Raw genomic sequence first — 17,519 nt, forward strand, 5'->3', positions numbered from 1 at the left:
GAAAAAGACCTGCACGGTCCATCCAGTCTGCCCAACAAGACAACTCATATGTGCTACTTTTTGTGTATACCCTACTTTGATTTGTTCCTGTGCTCTTCAGGGCACAGACCGTATAAGTCTGCCCAGCACTATCCCCGCCTCCCACCACCGGCTCTGGCACAGACCGTATAAGTCTGCCCAGCACTATCCCTGCCTCCCAACCACCAGTAGTAGTAGTAGTTAATGCGTTGGTTATCTTCTTAACTGTACACTCAGTTTGGTCATAGCAAAGTTGTTCTTTATACTCAGCCGAAATTACTATCATAGGAAATCACTTCTTTCCATGTGAATGAGAAAATAGTCCTTTCTATGTTTTCCCCTCAACTGCACAAGCACCCACAAAAGCAGTCCTTTCATATTCCAGACTTCGTAAAAGCTCCCACTTATTACCTATGATGAATGGAATCTATCAGAAAGTCTGCACTGTTGTTTCCTCTGATTCCCATTAGATGTGGAATTCCAATGGCTAAACAGACCTTAGCTAATTTGCTAGCTTCCTATTTTCAATGCTGTTATGAACAGACTGACTGGTTCTCTTCTACCTTGTAAAGTTAAACCTAATCAAATCAGAGTCACTGTAGCAACCATAGTTCTCTTAAAGAGGTCCTTGTGTCATACTTCCACTTATCACTACTGCAGGGACAGTGCTTTTGGTCAAGCTCTATTGTTCAATCTATTATATTAGTTTCAACTTTTGCTTCTTTATCTGTTAACTGCTCCTGGACAATGGACAAATCCTATATAATAATTCTCACCTCCAACATTCTAATCTTGCTGTCTGGGTTCGTGGCTGAGTTGGTCTGCTAGGCTCCGAAGCCAGGCTGACGTCACCTTCCCAGTATGACGTCCACCTCATAACCGGGAGGAAAAAAAACCCCAAAACAAACCTCACAGCTGATCCAACCGGCGCCCCCCCCCCCCCCCCCAAACTGCCTCGCACATATTTCCACCACCTTCCCAGTATGACGTCCACAACTCAACCCGTGGGGGAAAAAAAACAAACAAACATCACAGCTGATCAAAACGCCACCCACCCCCAAACTGCCTCGCGCATATTTCAAGCAGCTAAACTGCCGCCCTCCCGCTCCTAGTTGCAGGGTCATTGTCCCTCCCTTCCTCCCTCCCTCCCATCCAGTGCCAGCCCCCCTCCTTCCGAATTTTAGAAGTCTCACCCAGTCGGGGTTACGGTGAACGGCGGCAGCAGTGGTAAACGACGTGCAGGCTCGGCCCGTCTGTCTCTCCCAGCTCTGGTCCCGCCCTTGCGGAAATAGGAAATGAGGGTGGGACCAGAGCTGAGAGAGACAGATGGGCTGAGCCTGCACTCTGTTTACCACTGCGGCTGCTGCTGCCGTCCGCCGTAACCCCGACTGGGTAAGTGAAACTTCTAAAATTCGGAAGGAGGGGGGCTGGCACTGGATGGGAGGGAGGGAGGGAGGAAGGGAGCGATGACGACCCTGGAACTGGGAGCGAGGGGGGATCCTGGAACTGGGAGGGAGGGAGAGGGGAACCTGGAACTGGGAGGGAGACCCTGAAACTCGGGGCACTGGATGGGAGGGAGGGAGAGAGACCCTGAAACTCGGAGGGAGGGAGACCCTGAAACTCAGAGGGAGGGGGACCCTGAAACTCGGAGGGAGGGAGGGGACAACCCTGGAACTGGAAGGGGGGAGGAGCGACCCTGCCGGGGGGGGGGGGGGGGCAAGCCCTGGCACACACTCTCTTTCTCACACACACACTCATACCCAGTCTCACTCTCTCTCTGTGACACACTCGCACATTCACTCTCTCTCTCACACAGTCACTCTCACACACACTCAGAAACGGGCCTTTTTTACTAGTTACCTATAAAACTGAGTGACCCTGATTGAGAGTCACCCATTTGTGTGCCTGGCTCAGTCCTGCTTGTCAATGGAAAAAGCAATGTTGCTCGTCGGTTTCAAATATTTTCTGTAGACAGAAGGATTGACCAGGCATACGATCCCTGCCACCTTGCTGAGTGTTGAATTCCTTCTTGGGTTATAGAAATAGCCAATAACAATTTTACAATTCCTTCAATACATACCATCCTACAATCAGATTCAAAATTGACTACTCCCCAGAAAAAAACTCAATTTTTTGCACACCACAGTCTCAATCAGCGATGGCTATATACAAACATCCATATACAAGAAACCCACAGACAAATGCAGCTACTTCCACAACTCCAGCTTCCACCCTTCACACACAAAAACATCCATTATTTACAGCCAAGCCATAAGATACCACCGTATTTGCTCTGACCCAGGGGACAGAGACAGACACCTTGAAATCCAGACTGCATCCTTCGAACAGAAAGGCTACAACCCCAAAATAATCTCCAAGAATATTGCCTCCTCCCTCAAAACACCCAGGGAAAATCTGCTACAGTACAAAGAAAAAAAAAACCACAGACAGAATCCCCCTTATAGTGACATACAACCCAGAGCTGGAAAAATTAAGAAAAATCATAAAAGATCTACAACCTCTACTCCAGGAGGATGAATTACTGAAAGAGATATTCCCATCCCCACCAGTGCTGTCCTTCCGACAGCCACCCAACTTAAAACACAAGCTAATTAGAAGTAAGCTCCCAACACACTCAGAAAGAAAAGAATGGCACACATCCTTGCAATATATCCAGCTGCAAACTATGCCAAAACATTTCACAGGACCCCACGGTCATTCACAAAGGAAAAATATTCAACATTAAGGAATCTTTCACATGCTTATCTTCCAATGTGGTATATATCATTCATAGTAACATAGTAGATGACGGCAGAAAAAGACCTGCATGGTCCATCCAGTCTGCCCAACAAGATAACTCATATGTGCTACTTTTTGTGTATACCCTACTTTGATTTGTACCTGTGCTCTTCAGGGCACAGACCGTATAAGTCTGCCCAGCACTATCCCCGCCTCCCAACCACCGGCTCTGGCACAGACCGTACAAGTCTGCCCAGCACTATCCTCGCCTCCCAACCACCAGTCCCGCTTCCCACCACCGGCTCTGGCACAGACCGTATAAGTCTTCCCAGCACTATCCCCGCCTCCCTACCACCAGCCCCGCCTCCCGATCTTGACTAAGCTCCTGAGGATCCATTCTGCAACGAAGGCTACTACATTGGAGAAACAAATCAGATGCTAAAGAAGAGATTTAATTTGCATAAACACCATATGAAAAATGCTAGTACCAATAAGGATGTCACCTCTGTGGGGCAGCACTTTACAAAACCAGAACACTGTACCAGTGATTTCATGGTAAGAATCCTGAAAGGGAACTTTAAAACAATACAGGAACGTAAGACCTTTGAAGTCAGAATGATTAAATATTTTGACACCCACCAGACGACTTAACAAAGAGCTGGGTTTTCTAACCCATTATAAACCATAAAATTGTACTGCTTTGTCACCCTCCTATCTCCGCGCATATCTCCCTGTCCCTCAACCACCCGACTCTTCCTGTCTCTCACCTATCCACCCCCATCCTGTTAGACTGTCACTGAAATGCTTTGATGTTTCACTTATATATACTGTCATCTACCAACATTTGCTTATGTCCGATCTGACGAAGAAGGGCAACCTTCGAAAGCTAATCAAGAAATATATTAAGTTATGTCCAATAAAAAAAGTATCATCTTATTTTCTTTTCCATCTTTTCTTTTGTTTTATTTCTATTGATTACCAAGAAACTGAGGAGATTGCTGTGCATGGGTAGGGCCGCATGTGCACAAATTTTTTTTTACTTACTTTTGAGTTTTGGGAGAACTATTCTGTCTTGGTTTCATACAATGACATTACAACTTGTAGCCTGATCAATATTGCTGTCTACAGAAAACAGCTGTTACAGATGAGCAACATTGCTTTTCAGTGTGTTAAAATAATCTATTTCGATTTTACAGGTACAGAAAGAAATATCTCGGCTTAAGGATCTTTGGCCCAAAGGTTCTGATGTTAGACGCATACTGTGTGCCATCACATGTTCACTGGGACTGAAAATGTATAGCGAGGTGCTAGAGAAAAAGGTAAATATAAATTAAGACTAAAAGTGAAATATAACAGTTAACTAAGGTAGAGATGTAGGGACGGGACCAATAATTCACCACCGGATGTGGTAGGACAGAAACATGGATAAATAACTGGTTTGCACTCTGGAATAATGATAAAACCTATGCCTCCTATTGAGCTGACCCTGTTCTCTAAGCCACCAAATATATATTGATAAACTACTACTACTACTTACTACTACTTAACATTTCTAAAGCGCTACTAGGGTGACGCAGCGCTGTACAATTTGACATAGAAAGACAGTCCCTGCTCAAAGAGCTTGCAATCTACAGGACACGTGAACAGTAAGTCTGATAGGGGCGGTCAAATTGGGACAGTCTGGATTTCCTGAAAGAGTTAGGTGCCGAACGCAGCATTGAAGAGGTGGGCTTTAAGCAAAGACTTGAAGATGGGCAGGGAGAGGGCTTGGCGTATGTTACTGATAATAATGACAAGGAAGGATTTATTTACTAGAATGAAATATAAACAAGAATGAAAATGAAAGTCATTAGGATTTAAAAGTTATATATAAATGTACAGAATTTAACAGAATAAAATCTAAAATAAAAGTTCAAAAGAGAAAACATTTTAAATGCAAGAATGAACTTGTAAAATATAAATTGGAATAAACACATACTACCTGTGGCTAAAATGCCTACTGTTTGTTACCCGTTAATGATTACAGATCTTGACCATACAGCCTGTGTGTGATGCATGTCTCTCCCTGCTTGGGAATGGCTAGAACAGCAGGTGGTTTTGTCACAGGCAGTGCTCGCTCTGAAGGGTTCTAACCATGATGAATTGATGAAATGACTTGGGAAGCTAAGATAAAATGAGATGAGTGTTGTTGTTGTTCACGTGCCCTTTTATATCATTTTGCTATCAGCAATGTCTCTGATGATTAGATCACTTCATGATAGATGATTGGCCTGTTCCCTAATGTTGTGACTAAAGAAACTACAAAAATGTCTTTTGATGTCATTCTGGATACTTTTCCTGGAATTCTGGGCTCCAGAGAGACTGGAGTCGCCATGACTGAAAGTCCTTTTACATTGCCTACATTCCTTTGACTTGCATCAGCCAGGATCACAGGTTCTTTCTTTGGAGATAGCATGACTATTCAAGTTTTAATCATAGCAAAAGCTTCTGTATGGGAGCACAGAACACTGCACATTCTGTGAGCTGATTAGGATGTACAGGTATAGCATAGTCAATCTCTGTAATAGACAAATTATCTTGTGGCAGGGGTTTATACCCCTAAAGAGAAAAGGAATACACAGCCATTTAAGAGAGACGCATTGCAGATAGAACACAAAAAGAGAAATAAATAATGATAGACTAGCAAGAGAAAGAATCATTTTAATAAGAGAAATACTGTATATAAGAAATAGAGGCGTGGCTGAGGGTGGCAAGAAGGAACATCTAAATATACAGAGATGTTGCAAAATCTGAGAAATGGTCCATAATAGCAGAGAGATGGGTTATTATTGCAGCTGTGTGGGTTTGGTCTGGTAAGTTTTAAATTAGTTGGAGAAATGAGAAATATACAGTATATAATATATGGATCAGAGGAGTATCCTAATGGTTAGAGTTGCAGGCTCACGTTCAAATCACATGACAGCTCTCTATGGCCTTGAACAAGTCACTTCACTCTCCATGCCTCAGAAGAAGGCAATGGCAAGCCACTCCTGTATCATGCCATGAAAACCACAAGGAAGCCTAAGCGCGCCCAATGTGTGCCAAATTGGAGTTACCACCCGGTTACCACATGGCCCTTGTGGTAATTTCAATTTTGACACGCGTCTGTTAACGTGCGTTTGAAAAATATTTTTTATTTTCTGGTGCACAGCAGCTGTGCGCATCAAGTGGCATTTGATGCGCGTAGACCATTACCGCCCAATTACAGTGTGAGACCTTAATGCTAGGTAAATGACTTGCGGTAAGGCATTTTTTTGTAGGTGCGCTAAAAAATAATTCTGCACGCGCCCAAAACACACGTCTACACTACCGCAGGCCATTTTTCAGTGCACCTTAGTAAAAGGACCCCTGTGTGTTCTACCACGAGTGAACTCTGACTCAAGGGCTCTGACTCAAGGGCTCTGGATATATTTGTATAACAAATGCCCAGTGAGTGAGTGCAATATCAGTAACTTGGAACTGCTTGTCAGGTTTCTTAAGCCAGCTGAAATACTTTTTTACTTCACTAAGGGGCCCTTTTACAAAAGGACGGTACGGCTACCACACGGGTAGCACAAGGGAAAACAGCACAACTGCCGAACATTCCCAGGTACCTGGTGGTAGTGCTGCTTTTAGCGTGTGCTGTATCCCGCACCCAGAAACTAAATTTTCTTTTCTAGCATGGGGGACATGCCCAGCGGTAATGGGCAGTGCACGGCCATTGCTGTGCACTGCCCAATTAAGGCGTGAGTAGCACGTGAGTCCTTACCGCCTACCAAATAGGAGGCGATAAGGGCTCAGGCAGTAAAAAGCTGTGTGCCAATTTTTAAAATTAGTGCACGGCCATTTACGGCCTCCATTTAAGTAAAAGGGTTTTTACGGCCTCTGTAAAAAGTGGCTTGGGCATGCAGCAAATTCATGCACCCATACTACCGTGAGCCAATTTTACCGCAGCTTTGTAAAAGGGTCCCTTATTTTCCTAAAAATCGAGCTGCACCAAGCCTACATATTATAGACTTATACAGAATAACATGCTGAATGCCTGTAGAATTTTCTTTTTTCAACAGATCACTGTATTTTAAACCTGCCGATCACTGCATTTATTAGAACATTTTAAATGGTACATTCAAGTATATTTGGTATAGGTTAAAGAGCCAGCTTAAATAATAGAGTATAATATTTTGAGTTATAAACAAATATAGGGTTTCTTTTACAAAGCCACGCTACCAGTTCCCCCATGGCAAATGAGAGGAAGCCCATAGGAATTGAATGGGCTTCCTCTCATTTGCCACATGGGAATCGCTAGTGCGGGTTTGTAAAAGAAGTCCATAATTACTTAACTGGATATTATCTGTGCAAAATAATTATGTCAGCTGTAAAAAAGAATTTATTTTGAGAGAGACATAATTATGAATTTTTTCTCTTTGGTTATTATTTTTGTTATAGCGATGCCTTTTAGTAAAATTAGACTATTTGAGTTTAGCCATCTTTCTGATATGTGATGGTATTTTGTTGGTCATCTCTCAGCAGGGAAACGGCGATGGTTTGACTCTAGAAGAGGCAGCAGACTTGTGCAGAATGTATTGCCTCAGTGTGGTTTTACTTCTTGTTTTGCCTCTTTCACTACGGGCGCAGTCCAGGATCGTCTGTTCTTGCTGGAAGAAGCGTGCTTCAACATTTATACAAATTGTGAGCAATAATTTTAATTTTCTCAGTTCATGTTTGAAAAAGTCGTGAGGGTGATATTCAGTGGAACTGTGAAAGCATAAAGGTATCTGTATGTCATCTGGATATCTTTAAGTGCACTTTCCTCCAATTTGTCAGTACAAATTGGACTTCTGAAAATGTGATCCTAAACATACATGGATTAGCTAGTCATATAAAGTTCGGACAATGGCTGAATAATGTCACTTTTCATAAAAATGTAAGTCCTGCTCGTCTTTCAAGAAATGTAGGGGCTTTTTTACTAAACTGCGCTAGAATCTAACCTTAGCTCATTTTAAAAGTGGGACGGTCTGTGCCCAGATCGTGGCTGGACAGGATGGACTGAAGTGGAGCTTCGATAGAAGTTTCAGTAGTTGAGAAACAAGGGGGTCCTTTTACTAAGGTGCGGTGAAAAATGGCTTGCGGTAGTGTAGGCGCGGGTTTTGGGTGCGCGCAGAATCATTTTTCAGCGCACCTGTAAAAAATGCCTTTTTAACCATTTGCCAAAAATGGACGTGCAGCAAAATTAAAATTGCCGCTTGTCTGTTTTGGGTCTGCGACTGTACCGCCAGCCATTGACCTAGCTGTAAAGTCTCACATGGTAACCAGGTGGTAATGACCTACATGCGTCAAATGCCACTTGGCACGTGTCTGATACGCGAGGCTGAAAATAAAAATTATTTTTCAGCCGCACGTATCGGATGCACGGCAAAAGTGAAATTACTGCAAGAGCCCTGTGGTAGCCGTGCGGTAACTCCATTTTGGCGCGCACTGGTCAAGTGTAGACACTTACGCGGCTTAGTAAAAGGGCCCCAAGGCCAGTGCCAGGCAGACTTCTATGTGCTGTGCCCTGAAAATCAAGGTCAAGTATACATATGTAGTATTGCATCATACTATGAGCTTATCTTGTTAGGCAGAGTGAATGGACAGTACACATCTTTATCTGCCATCATCTACTCTATTACTGTGACTTTACCTTGTGCTAAGGCCAGATTCAGCATGGTATAATTTCAGGCTTCTTCAATATTTTTATTTTCTGGTTGCACGCTAATGTTTGCATTAGCGAGCAATACCACTAAAAAGTAAAATTGGCAGCCCTTACCGTCTCCTATTTAGGCAGTAAAGATTTTTAAAATAGTCTTCTAGTATAGTTTGTTCTCCAGACTGTGTCCTGGTCATTGTTATGTTAGATTTGGACTCAATCTCTGTCACTCCCCCCTCATCAGAAGATTCTTCCTTCTATTTTATTTTATAGGCTAAATGGCAAGGATACTTAAAATCAAATATTGCAAATGGCATGAAAGAGGGCCATGTATCAGATCTATGTTAGAGTTTAAATTGAAGCCTCTGTGAATTCAGTTTATGGAGAAGAAACTATTTCTCTTTGAGAGATTCATTCCTTCTTCCAGAGGAGATTTGGGTGAAGGAAAACCCACACTTCTCACAGACAGCAGAGACTGACTGTCTCTTTGTTAGAAGTGATATAGCCACAGAAGTTTTCTTGCAACTCTTTTGGATAGAATACTTTCTTCTGGGGAGTCAAGCACATACAACTTCTCCTGAAGATCTCCTCTACTTGGAATCTCAAGCTTAGTCCTGATAACGCTCTCCTCCCTTCCTGTTGAACTTTATAGGGGGGCATCTCCTTAAGACTGGTTGCTAAAGTCAGTCTATTTCTGAGGGTAGTGGTTCTCTCCTGTCAGAATAAAGTTATCTCTTTTCAGATAGTGAGGAAGCCAGGTGATTAAGACCAAAGCAGAGATGGCCATTCTCAAGTTGGTTGTATGACACCTCTGAAATGTTTGTAGATTCCCAGTTCCTTCTGCATTTCAGATAGGTCTTTAGTCTTTTGATTTGTCCAGATAAGACACAGTGGTCTCTAAGACCTAGATATCAGGAGAAATAGAGGAGATGATGATTTCAAACTTCACCATCAAGAGTTGACAATTTCCAGAAGGCTGGCAATCCTACTCGATAGGGGCCATAGAAGTCAGAGTTAGAATCTTTTTCCAGAGGTTAATGGCACGGCAGCACTCTTGCCTCTATTGCACTGCAGCTCTAAGTACCTCAGCGTGGTTGTGTAGGCCAGGAGAGACTAAGCAATGAATGCAGGAGTCCTGAGAGCAGTCATGGCTTCCCCTTCCTCTCGTCTGGGTAGAGCATGTGTATATTCCACTTACCTGGAATGGTCTGGCATGGATAATTTATTTATTTATTTGTAACATTTGTATCCCACATTTCCCCACCTATTTGCAGGCGCAATGTGGCTTACATTTGCCATAGTGGCGATTGCCATTTCCGGTCTACAGAGTTGCACATGGTTTTACATTCAGTGCGTACATACATGGTATAAGAATACATTGTGATCTTGCGTAGGTGTCAACATTATGTTGTTGCTCAAGGTGAAATTTAAAAGTCCTGTTAACTCTTTTTCCTTTAATACTGCCAGCCTGGTCCAGAATCAACTAAGGAAAGCTACAGCAGTGAAATGCTCTTAGACAAATTCTGAAAAGTAACAGAATACAATGTTGTTTAATCAGAAGATACCTAACCTAGTCATACTTTTAGCATATTATCTCATTTCTGGGTTGCTGACCATGGAGTAGGTTTTGTTGTAGTGAATTGCCTTTGGTTGTCTTAGTTTTGACATAAGATACTAAGGAGATGAAGGCAGTACATGCACCAACCCCTTATAAATGGAGTAAAGTTGGCTTTGAGCTTTTTTTTCTCTGTGATCATCTGCTGGCAGGGAGACTTTCCAATCTGTCTGGCTGACGATTATTCTTGGACCTCTCTTCCAGTAACTTGTCCAGACCTTTTTGTGGTGGTCTTAACTCAGCTATTCTATACGTCTTGACCACATTTCTAGCAGAATTAATTCTGGAGTTTGCATGTTGGCTCAAAACATGATTTCCTAAATATACTGCTGGATAGTTTCATTGGAGCATCTTCTAGTCTTAGTACTGTTTGATAGTATAAATAACTTGTTCACACCATACAGAATTTTATAGACCTCTGTTGGTATCAGCTGTCACTTGTTTCTTCTCCTAACCAGTTGAGCCTTTCTTTTTATAAGAGGACTGATCAGCCCTATAATCATTTTTCTCCTCATTCTGCTGTTTTGAGGTGCAGCTACCCAGAACTGCTTGCAGTACTTAAGTTGTGGCTTCATCATAAGGAGTCTTTCATGTTGCCAAGTGCCTTCTGAAAATCCATATACAATATATTGACCGTCTTGCTTTAAGTTTTTTATTTACACATCTTACTGGAATATTACTGCCCCATCCTTGACCATCTTTAAATCTAGATTGAAAGCCCACCTCTTTAACATTGCTTTTGACTTGTAACCACTCCCCCACATTAATTGATTTGCTTTCTTTATTTTTGTCTATTAGATTGTAAGCTCTTTGAGCAGGGACTGTCTTTCTTCTATGTTTGTGAAGCGCTGCGTACGCTTTGTAGCGCTATAGAAATGCTAAATAGTAGTAGTAGTAGACATAACTCACTCATTTAGACTGGTCTGGTAGGACTAAAGGATTGGAAATTAACAGGTAAGTTTAAATTTCACTTTACTATTCTTATATCTCTTATTCATGTTAAAATACATTTTGCCCTATCCCAGAAAATGGCTGTGCAGCGAGTGTGTATTTACCACACATCCTTTTAAAAAAACAAACAAAAAACTGCCTTTTACCTGATGAGGTAAAAAAGGGGCCTTGGCGCATGGCAAATTCACATGCTGACATGACTGAAGGGCCCCCTTTATCACAGCTTGGTAAAAGGAGTCCTAAGGTTTTTTTTTGTTACATTTGTACCCTGTGCTTTCCCACTCATTGCGGCTTACATATTATATACAGGTACTTATTTGTACCTGGGTCAATGGAGGGTTAAGTGACTTGCCCAGAGTTACAAGGAGCTGCCTGTGCCTAAAGTGGGAATCAAACTCAGTTCCTCAGGACCAAAGTCCACCACCCTCACTACTAGGCCACTCCTCCACTCATTTTGTCCCTCATTCTTTTCTTTTTACATCCATATTATAAATATTTCTGTTTGTTTTTTTTAACACTGTCTACTGTTTACTGTTTCCCTCCTTCATGCGTCTCATTTGAGTAATTAAAAGAGAGACCTATAGGATCTCTAGTCTTTTTTCAACCTAACCAGTTGTGTAAAAATATTTTTTTTCACCCATACCATAAACCCAATCCTGTCTTCCCTCATTACCAATTTCTCTAATTCTTTATTCTCTTCTATTAGAATATGATTCCAGTACTAAGCCTCTGTTATTTTTCTGCTTTTGTTTTTATTAGGGCTTCTTAATTCTTCACAGAATTTTCCTATTGGAAGATTCAGTGGCATTGAGGGGCATTTTCGATGTGATGTTTAAGTTTGTTTTGCTAAAAACATCCAAAATTCAAGTGAGGAATATAGCCATTTTCCAAACAGAAGAACGTCTGTCTTTTTTTTTTTTTTTCAAAAATGGCTATTTGCTAGATGTGTTTTGTACTCTGTGTGTTTATCATTTTGGTTTTGGTCCATTTTGGGGGGAAAAAAACATCCAAGTGAAAAATGCCATTGGGATGTGGGAGGAGCCAGCATTCTCAGTAGATTGGCCACACAGACATCACAGGAGAGAAATGGGGCACCCTAAGAGGCACTGTAGTGGACTTCAAATAAATGTTCCCAGGTACACATCTCACCATTGCTCCCTTATCTTGTCTGCTGAGCCCCCCAAAACCTACCCAAAATTCACTGTCCCAAGCTGTACACCACTATAGTAACCCTTATGGGTGAAGGGGGCACCTATATGTGGGTACAGCGGGTTTCTGGTGAGTTTTGGAGGTCTCCTAGTTTCTACCACAAGTAGGGGGAGGTATGGACCTGGGTCCACCTGTCTACAGTGCACTGCACCTACCACAAGACTATTCCAGGGACCTGCATGCTGCTGTAATGGAACTGAGTATAACATCTGAGGCTGGCAAGTAATGTTTTAATCACATTTTTGGGGGATGGGACGGGGTTAGTGACCACTGGGGGAGTAAGGGGAGGTCATCCCTGATTCCCTCCATTGGTCTTCTGGTCATTTAGGGCACATTTTTGTGGCTTATTCATTAATAAAACAGGTCTAGCCCTGGATGTTTTTGTTTTGTTCCATTATGGCAGAAAAACATCCAAGTGTTTGGGACTCCCAGATCCTGCACTTAACATGCCGCTGACACGCCCCCTTATGATTTGAATGCACTTCTGATGGACTTCATAGAAAAACATCTAAAAATTGGTTTCAAATATACCAGTTTGGACGTTTTTGTGAGAAAAACGTCCAAATGCAAATTTACACCACTTTTTGGACGTTTTTCTCTTTTGAAAATGAGCCCCATTGCCAGCCTTCTGTAGTAGGTCTCAGTCTCTACAGTCTGAGAACCAGATCTGTTAGGAGGTCCTAATTCAATTGGCTACCCCATTTCTGCTCTGCTTCCAACAAGTGCGTTCTATTGTGTGCATAAAATCATGGCAGATCAAAATAAAAATGTGGGGTTACTAGTTAAATATCTGAGGAAATTGCAAGTAATTCAAAATGGGTCAGTTCACATTTGGTGGGGGCTAAGGGATATGAGACTGCTAGGGAGTTGTTCTTGTTCAGGAAAGGTGTCACTTCAAGCTTGTGGTTCTTACTTTTAAGATACTTCAAACTCGGCACGTGGTTATTTTGCTTAGGTGCTTGCAAAGCTATGTGCCAGGGAAGAATCTACCCTTGGCTCAGAGTAATTTACTGATAGAGCCTACTGTGAAGGAACTCAAGAAGGACAGGTGAAGAGGTAAAGCATAGAGTGGCTTCCCCAGGATAGAGTAAGCTTCCCAATGAATTGTGGTTGCTGATGAATCTTCTCATGTTCTATAAGCATTTCAGAATCTTTCTTTTTCCTTGGTAGAAAGATATACATGAGGCTGGATATAGGAGGAATGACTGGGTGAAGAGTTGAGTGGGGGTGACTGTGGGTTTTAGGGTTTTTTCCACTTCTATTTGTGAAACGGACGTTATATTTCTTTGTCTTGACTTTTTTATATTGTGAAGCATTTTGAATGAGGCCTTCTCAGGAAATCAGTAGAAAACTTTAATAAATAAATAAAGAAAAATGTACATGGAAGAGAGGGTTTATTGCATTACTAGTAAAAAAAGCCCCGTTTCTGATGCAAATGAAACGGGGGGCTAGCAAGGTTTTCTTCAGAGTGTGCATGTGGGAGTGTCCCTGCCCTCTGCCCTCTCTCTCTCTCTCTCTCCCCCTCCCCCCTCCGAGTCCAGTCCTTCAGTGTTACGTTTCCTGCTGTGCTGTGTTTGTATTACCCAGAGAGTGAGGGCGTCTCTCTCCCCTCCCCCCTCTGAGTCCTTCACTGTTACAGAGAGAGGGATTTCGTGCTGTGCTGTTTTCCTTCACTTATGGGGAAACCGGATATCACTGGCGCTTCACACTTCCGGCTGGAGGCTTCATAGAACGTTGGGGTTGCCTTTTATATATAGAAGATATACTTTTAAAATATTAATCTAACTTTTCCATTTTGCATTATTTTCTTTAGCTAAAAAGATGTGAATGCGTTATTTTGGACAACATCAAAAATATACCACGTTGGAAAGTAGATTTAACTTACCTATCTGACCTGAATGATAATCTACTGTGGATGAACATTGCATATTGCTATGAAAAAGAATATTGTGCAGGTACTCATTTTCAATATTTTACTTAGTCTGTTGAATTTGCCTGATTTGACTTTTTTATCAACATTGACCACCTTTTTGCACTATAATTTTGAATCTGTAGAATAGAGGGTCTTTACATTTCTTCATGGACAAGCAGGATTAAGTCAGGCACGCAAGTGGTTGATGTCATCAGATGGTACCTGAACAAAACAGCTTTCCTAGAGCGCAGAACTAGTGGAAAGTTTCGAGAGTGCACAGCCCTTATCACGTGCAGTGTGGACTCCTCTGTCCTTTCAGTTTTGTTTTTTCCACAATGCTGAACAGGTGCTAAAACAAAGCATCTATTTAATTTCCTTTGTCATTTTATTATTTTACTTTCTTAAAATATGTAGGGAAGAAGAATACTTTTTTGCATTTTTCCTTACTTCAAACCTGCGGGACCATGGCGCCGCCAAAGCCCAACTTTCACTACTCTAAAGCCTGTGGAAGAAAGATCACAAACTTCGGCGCTCATACAAAACGTCTCATTTGTTTATGCTTAGAGCTTAACCAGTCTTAATGGAAATACTGTGGGTATACATCCCTATGAACCTTGAAAGACCAGTTCAGTCACCTCAGTTACCTATATATAAGCCATTTAGCCTTGATTGAAAATAGGTGCCTAGCTAACCCTCTTCCCCCTACTGCCCAGCTATGATGAACCCTTTTTCTTGCCTGATACTCTAAGGGCTCCTCTCCACTGAGTTGCATACCTCCTAGACACCATGCCCTGTTGCCAGCCATCCGATATCCAGCACCAAGAAGATCGTAGTACCCAGCTCCAACACCTTTCCAGCGTCTTGATTTATGTCTCTAAAGGGTCTTCCTTGATCCACAGCAGAAAGTGTGCTATCTTTTTCTGCTGGAACTGCTGATAGATGCTGATTGATATGGCATCACTCAGCATCTGTCAGCAGTGTTGGCAGGACCAAGATCCTTCTGTGAAATGCACAGACTTAAGTGAATACACAATGAGGGCAATCATAGGCGGTTGGTGGCACAACTGTTTGGGGATGCTAACGGGGGCGGGGTTAGGGGTGGGGCCAGGGGTGGAGCTTAAATCCATAATTGTCTGATAACACACAGAAAAAATAAATAAATAAAAATAAAAGTCACAATTAATACCTTTTATTAAATTTAGATATTAGATATGTATCATATGTCAAAAAATAAAGTGGTTGCTCAAAGCATATTCTAAGCACAATCGCTCAACTGCAAAACACTATGCACAATTTTGTGCAAAAACACACTCATAACCTTACTGTACCATAAATATTACACTGGGCAGACCTAATACACCAATGATTGTAAGCTCCTCTGAGCAGGGACTGTCCTTCTTTGTTGATTTGTACAGCGCTGCGTAACCCTAGTAGCGCTCTAGAAATGTTAAGTAGTAGTAGTAGTAGTAGTATACCACCCATACGGAAAATGCAGACCGTCAACAATATGAAACAAGGGATCATATCATCACAATTCTCATGAAGAGCCACAAAACACCCTAATTCATGTTTAATGTGGGATAAAATGCCATAAATAAGTAAATAAATATAAACTTTTAATGTTGAGCACCTGATTCTCAAAGTGGACATATTCCAAACACTATAATGAAAATAAAATGATCTTTTTTACCTTTGTTTGGTGACTTTTTCTGATCATGCTGGCCCAGTATCCGATTCTGTTGCTATCTGTCCTCAGTGCAGGTCAGGAAGTCATCCTCTTTAAATATCTCCCTGGCAACACAGGACACCTCCAGCCAACCCCCCTCCCCCGCTCTCCCAGCAGTAAGGTAAACAAACCATAAACCAATTTCTACAACTGCTTATAAAAGGCTAGAGGGCTTTCACTGCAGCTCCTGCTGTGAGGATGGAGGTAAATCAACAATTTAAACCCCTCAGAGCTCAGCAAGGGAGGCTTAGCCTGTCCAAGACTCTTATACCGGGTGCCTATGAGGGCAATTCTATAAAGGGTGCCTACATTTAGGCACCTAGAGTTTGCCTAATGGGAGCTTCAAGGTTCCTTTATGGAATACTAATGTAACTGGTTATATATATGGGTATGCACTTAGATGTGAGCCCTTATGCCAGCCGTAGAGCTGGTGTAAATTCTTGTATCTAGATTCCAGAGATATCCATGTATTCTATGAGTTACCTGCATGCAGGCCCTGCCCATGCTCCCCCCAGACCCTGTCCATATGTACACCAACCTGCAAACTATGTGCTGTTGAAGATATTGTAACATGCTTTATTTGAATATTTCCACTAAATTAGTGAGAAAATTGCAGTTGGTTCAAAATACTTAATTTTTAATCTTAGGAAGTTCAATAACATTTCTTCGTATTATACTCATTTGCATTGGTTACCGGTTCAACAAATAATATTGTACAAATCCCTTTGTTTGTTTTTCCAAACATTTATGCTTTCTTTTCCAGTTTACTGACTGATTTAATTTGTGTATTCTCAGTTAGATTGTCAGAAAGACTACGTAGAGGGGCATAATCGAACGCGAACGCCCATCTCCATGGGCATCTATGTCCGAAAACGGGTACGTGAAGAAACGGGACAGACCGTATTTTCGAAAAAAATGAGCGTCCATCTTTTGTTTCAAAAATACGGTCTGGACGGACCAAATGCCATGGATTTGGTCCTTTCTGAGCTGGGCGTTTTTTTTTTTTTTTTTGCGATAATGGAAAATAAAAACGTCCAGCTCAGAAATATCCTAATCCAAGCCATTTGGTCGTGGGAGGGACAAATGTACAACACTGCCATAATAGCTCTTAGGGGTGAAGGGGGCAACTACATGTGGGTACAGTGGGTTTCAGAGTCCTCCTATTTACCACCACAAGTGTTACAGGTGGGGGGGGGGGATGGGCCTGGGTCTGCCTGCCTGAAGTGCACTGCAGTACCCTCTAAAAGTGCTCCAGGGACAGGGCTTGTTGCTGCTGTATAACCTTGGCACATCAGTTGACACCTGAAGACTAATCTCGCTGAAAACATCCTTTATTTGAATAAGCACGTTTACTCACAGTTAACTGCAGATCAGAGGTTGTGCCCCACTGGCAACGAGTCTCGCAATAGGTCCGAGCTGGCAGAATGGTGTACAATGCCCTCTTTCAGCAGCATTCAAGGTAAGAACTAAGTGCTATAATGTGGCTAACACATGAACAGGATGTAAAACTGGCTTACAAAAATGGCTACTACCTCATGGACTACCGGAAACAAAACAGAGCACACTCTGACCCAGTAAGCAGAGAGAAAAGCACCATGGGAGTATAGCCTACCAACTACCAACATCGTGAGCATTTAACACAAGC

General features: G+C 42.1%; 1 protein-coding gene across 1 annotated transcript in view; it reads left to right on the plus strand.

Annotated features, from left to right (window-relative positions):
• Window positions 1-17,519, plus strand: part of LOC115462209 (probable ATP-dependent RNA helicase DDX60) — a 368,606-nt gene that overhangs the window by 110,882 nt on the left and 240,205 nt on the right. The window contains exons 7-9 of the mRNA XM_030192223.1: window positions 3,954-4,076; window positions 7,303-7,464; window positions 14,050-14,191. Coding sequence (XP_030048083.1) covers window positions 3,954-4,076; window positions 7,303-7,464; window positions 14,050-14,191 — 427 coding nt within the window. The remainder of the gene's footprint in view (window positions 1-3,953; window positions 4,077-7,302; window positions 7,465-14,049; window positions 14,192-17,519) is intronic.

Source organism: Microcaecilia unicolor, chromosome 2, assembly GCF_901765095.1.
Source record: "Microcaecilia unicolor chromosome 2, aMicUni1.1, whole genome shotgun sequence".
Lineage (NCBI taxonomy): Eukaryota > Metazoa > Chordata > Amphibia > Gymnophiona > Siphonopidae > Microcaecilia > Microcaecilia unicolor.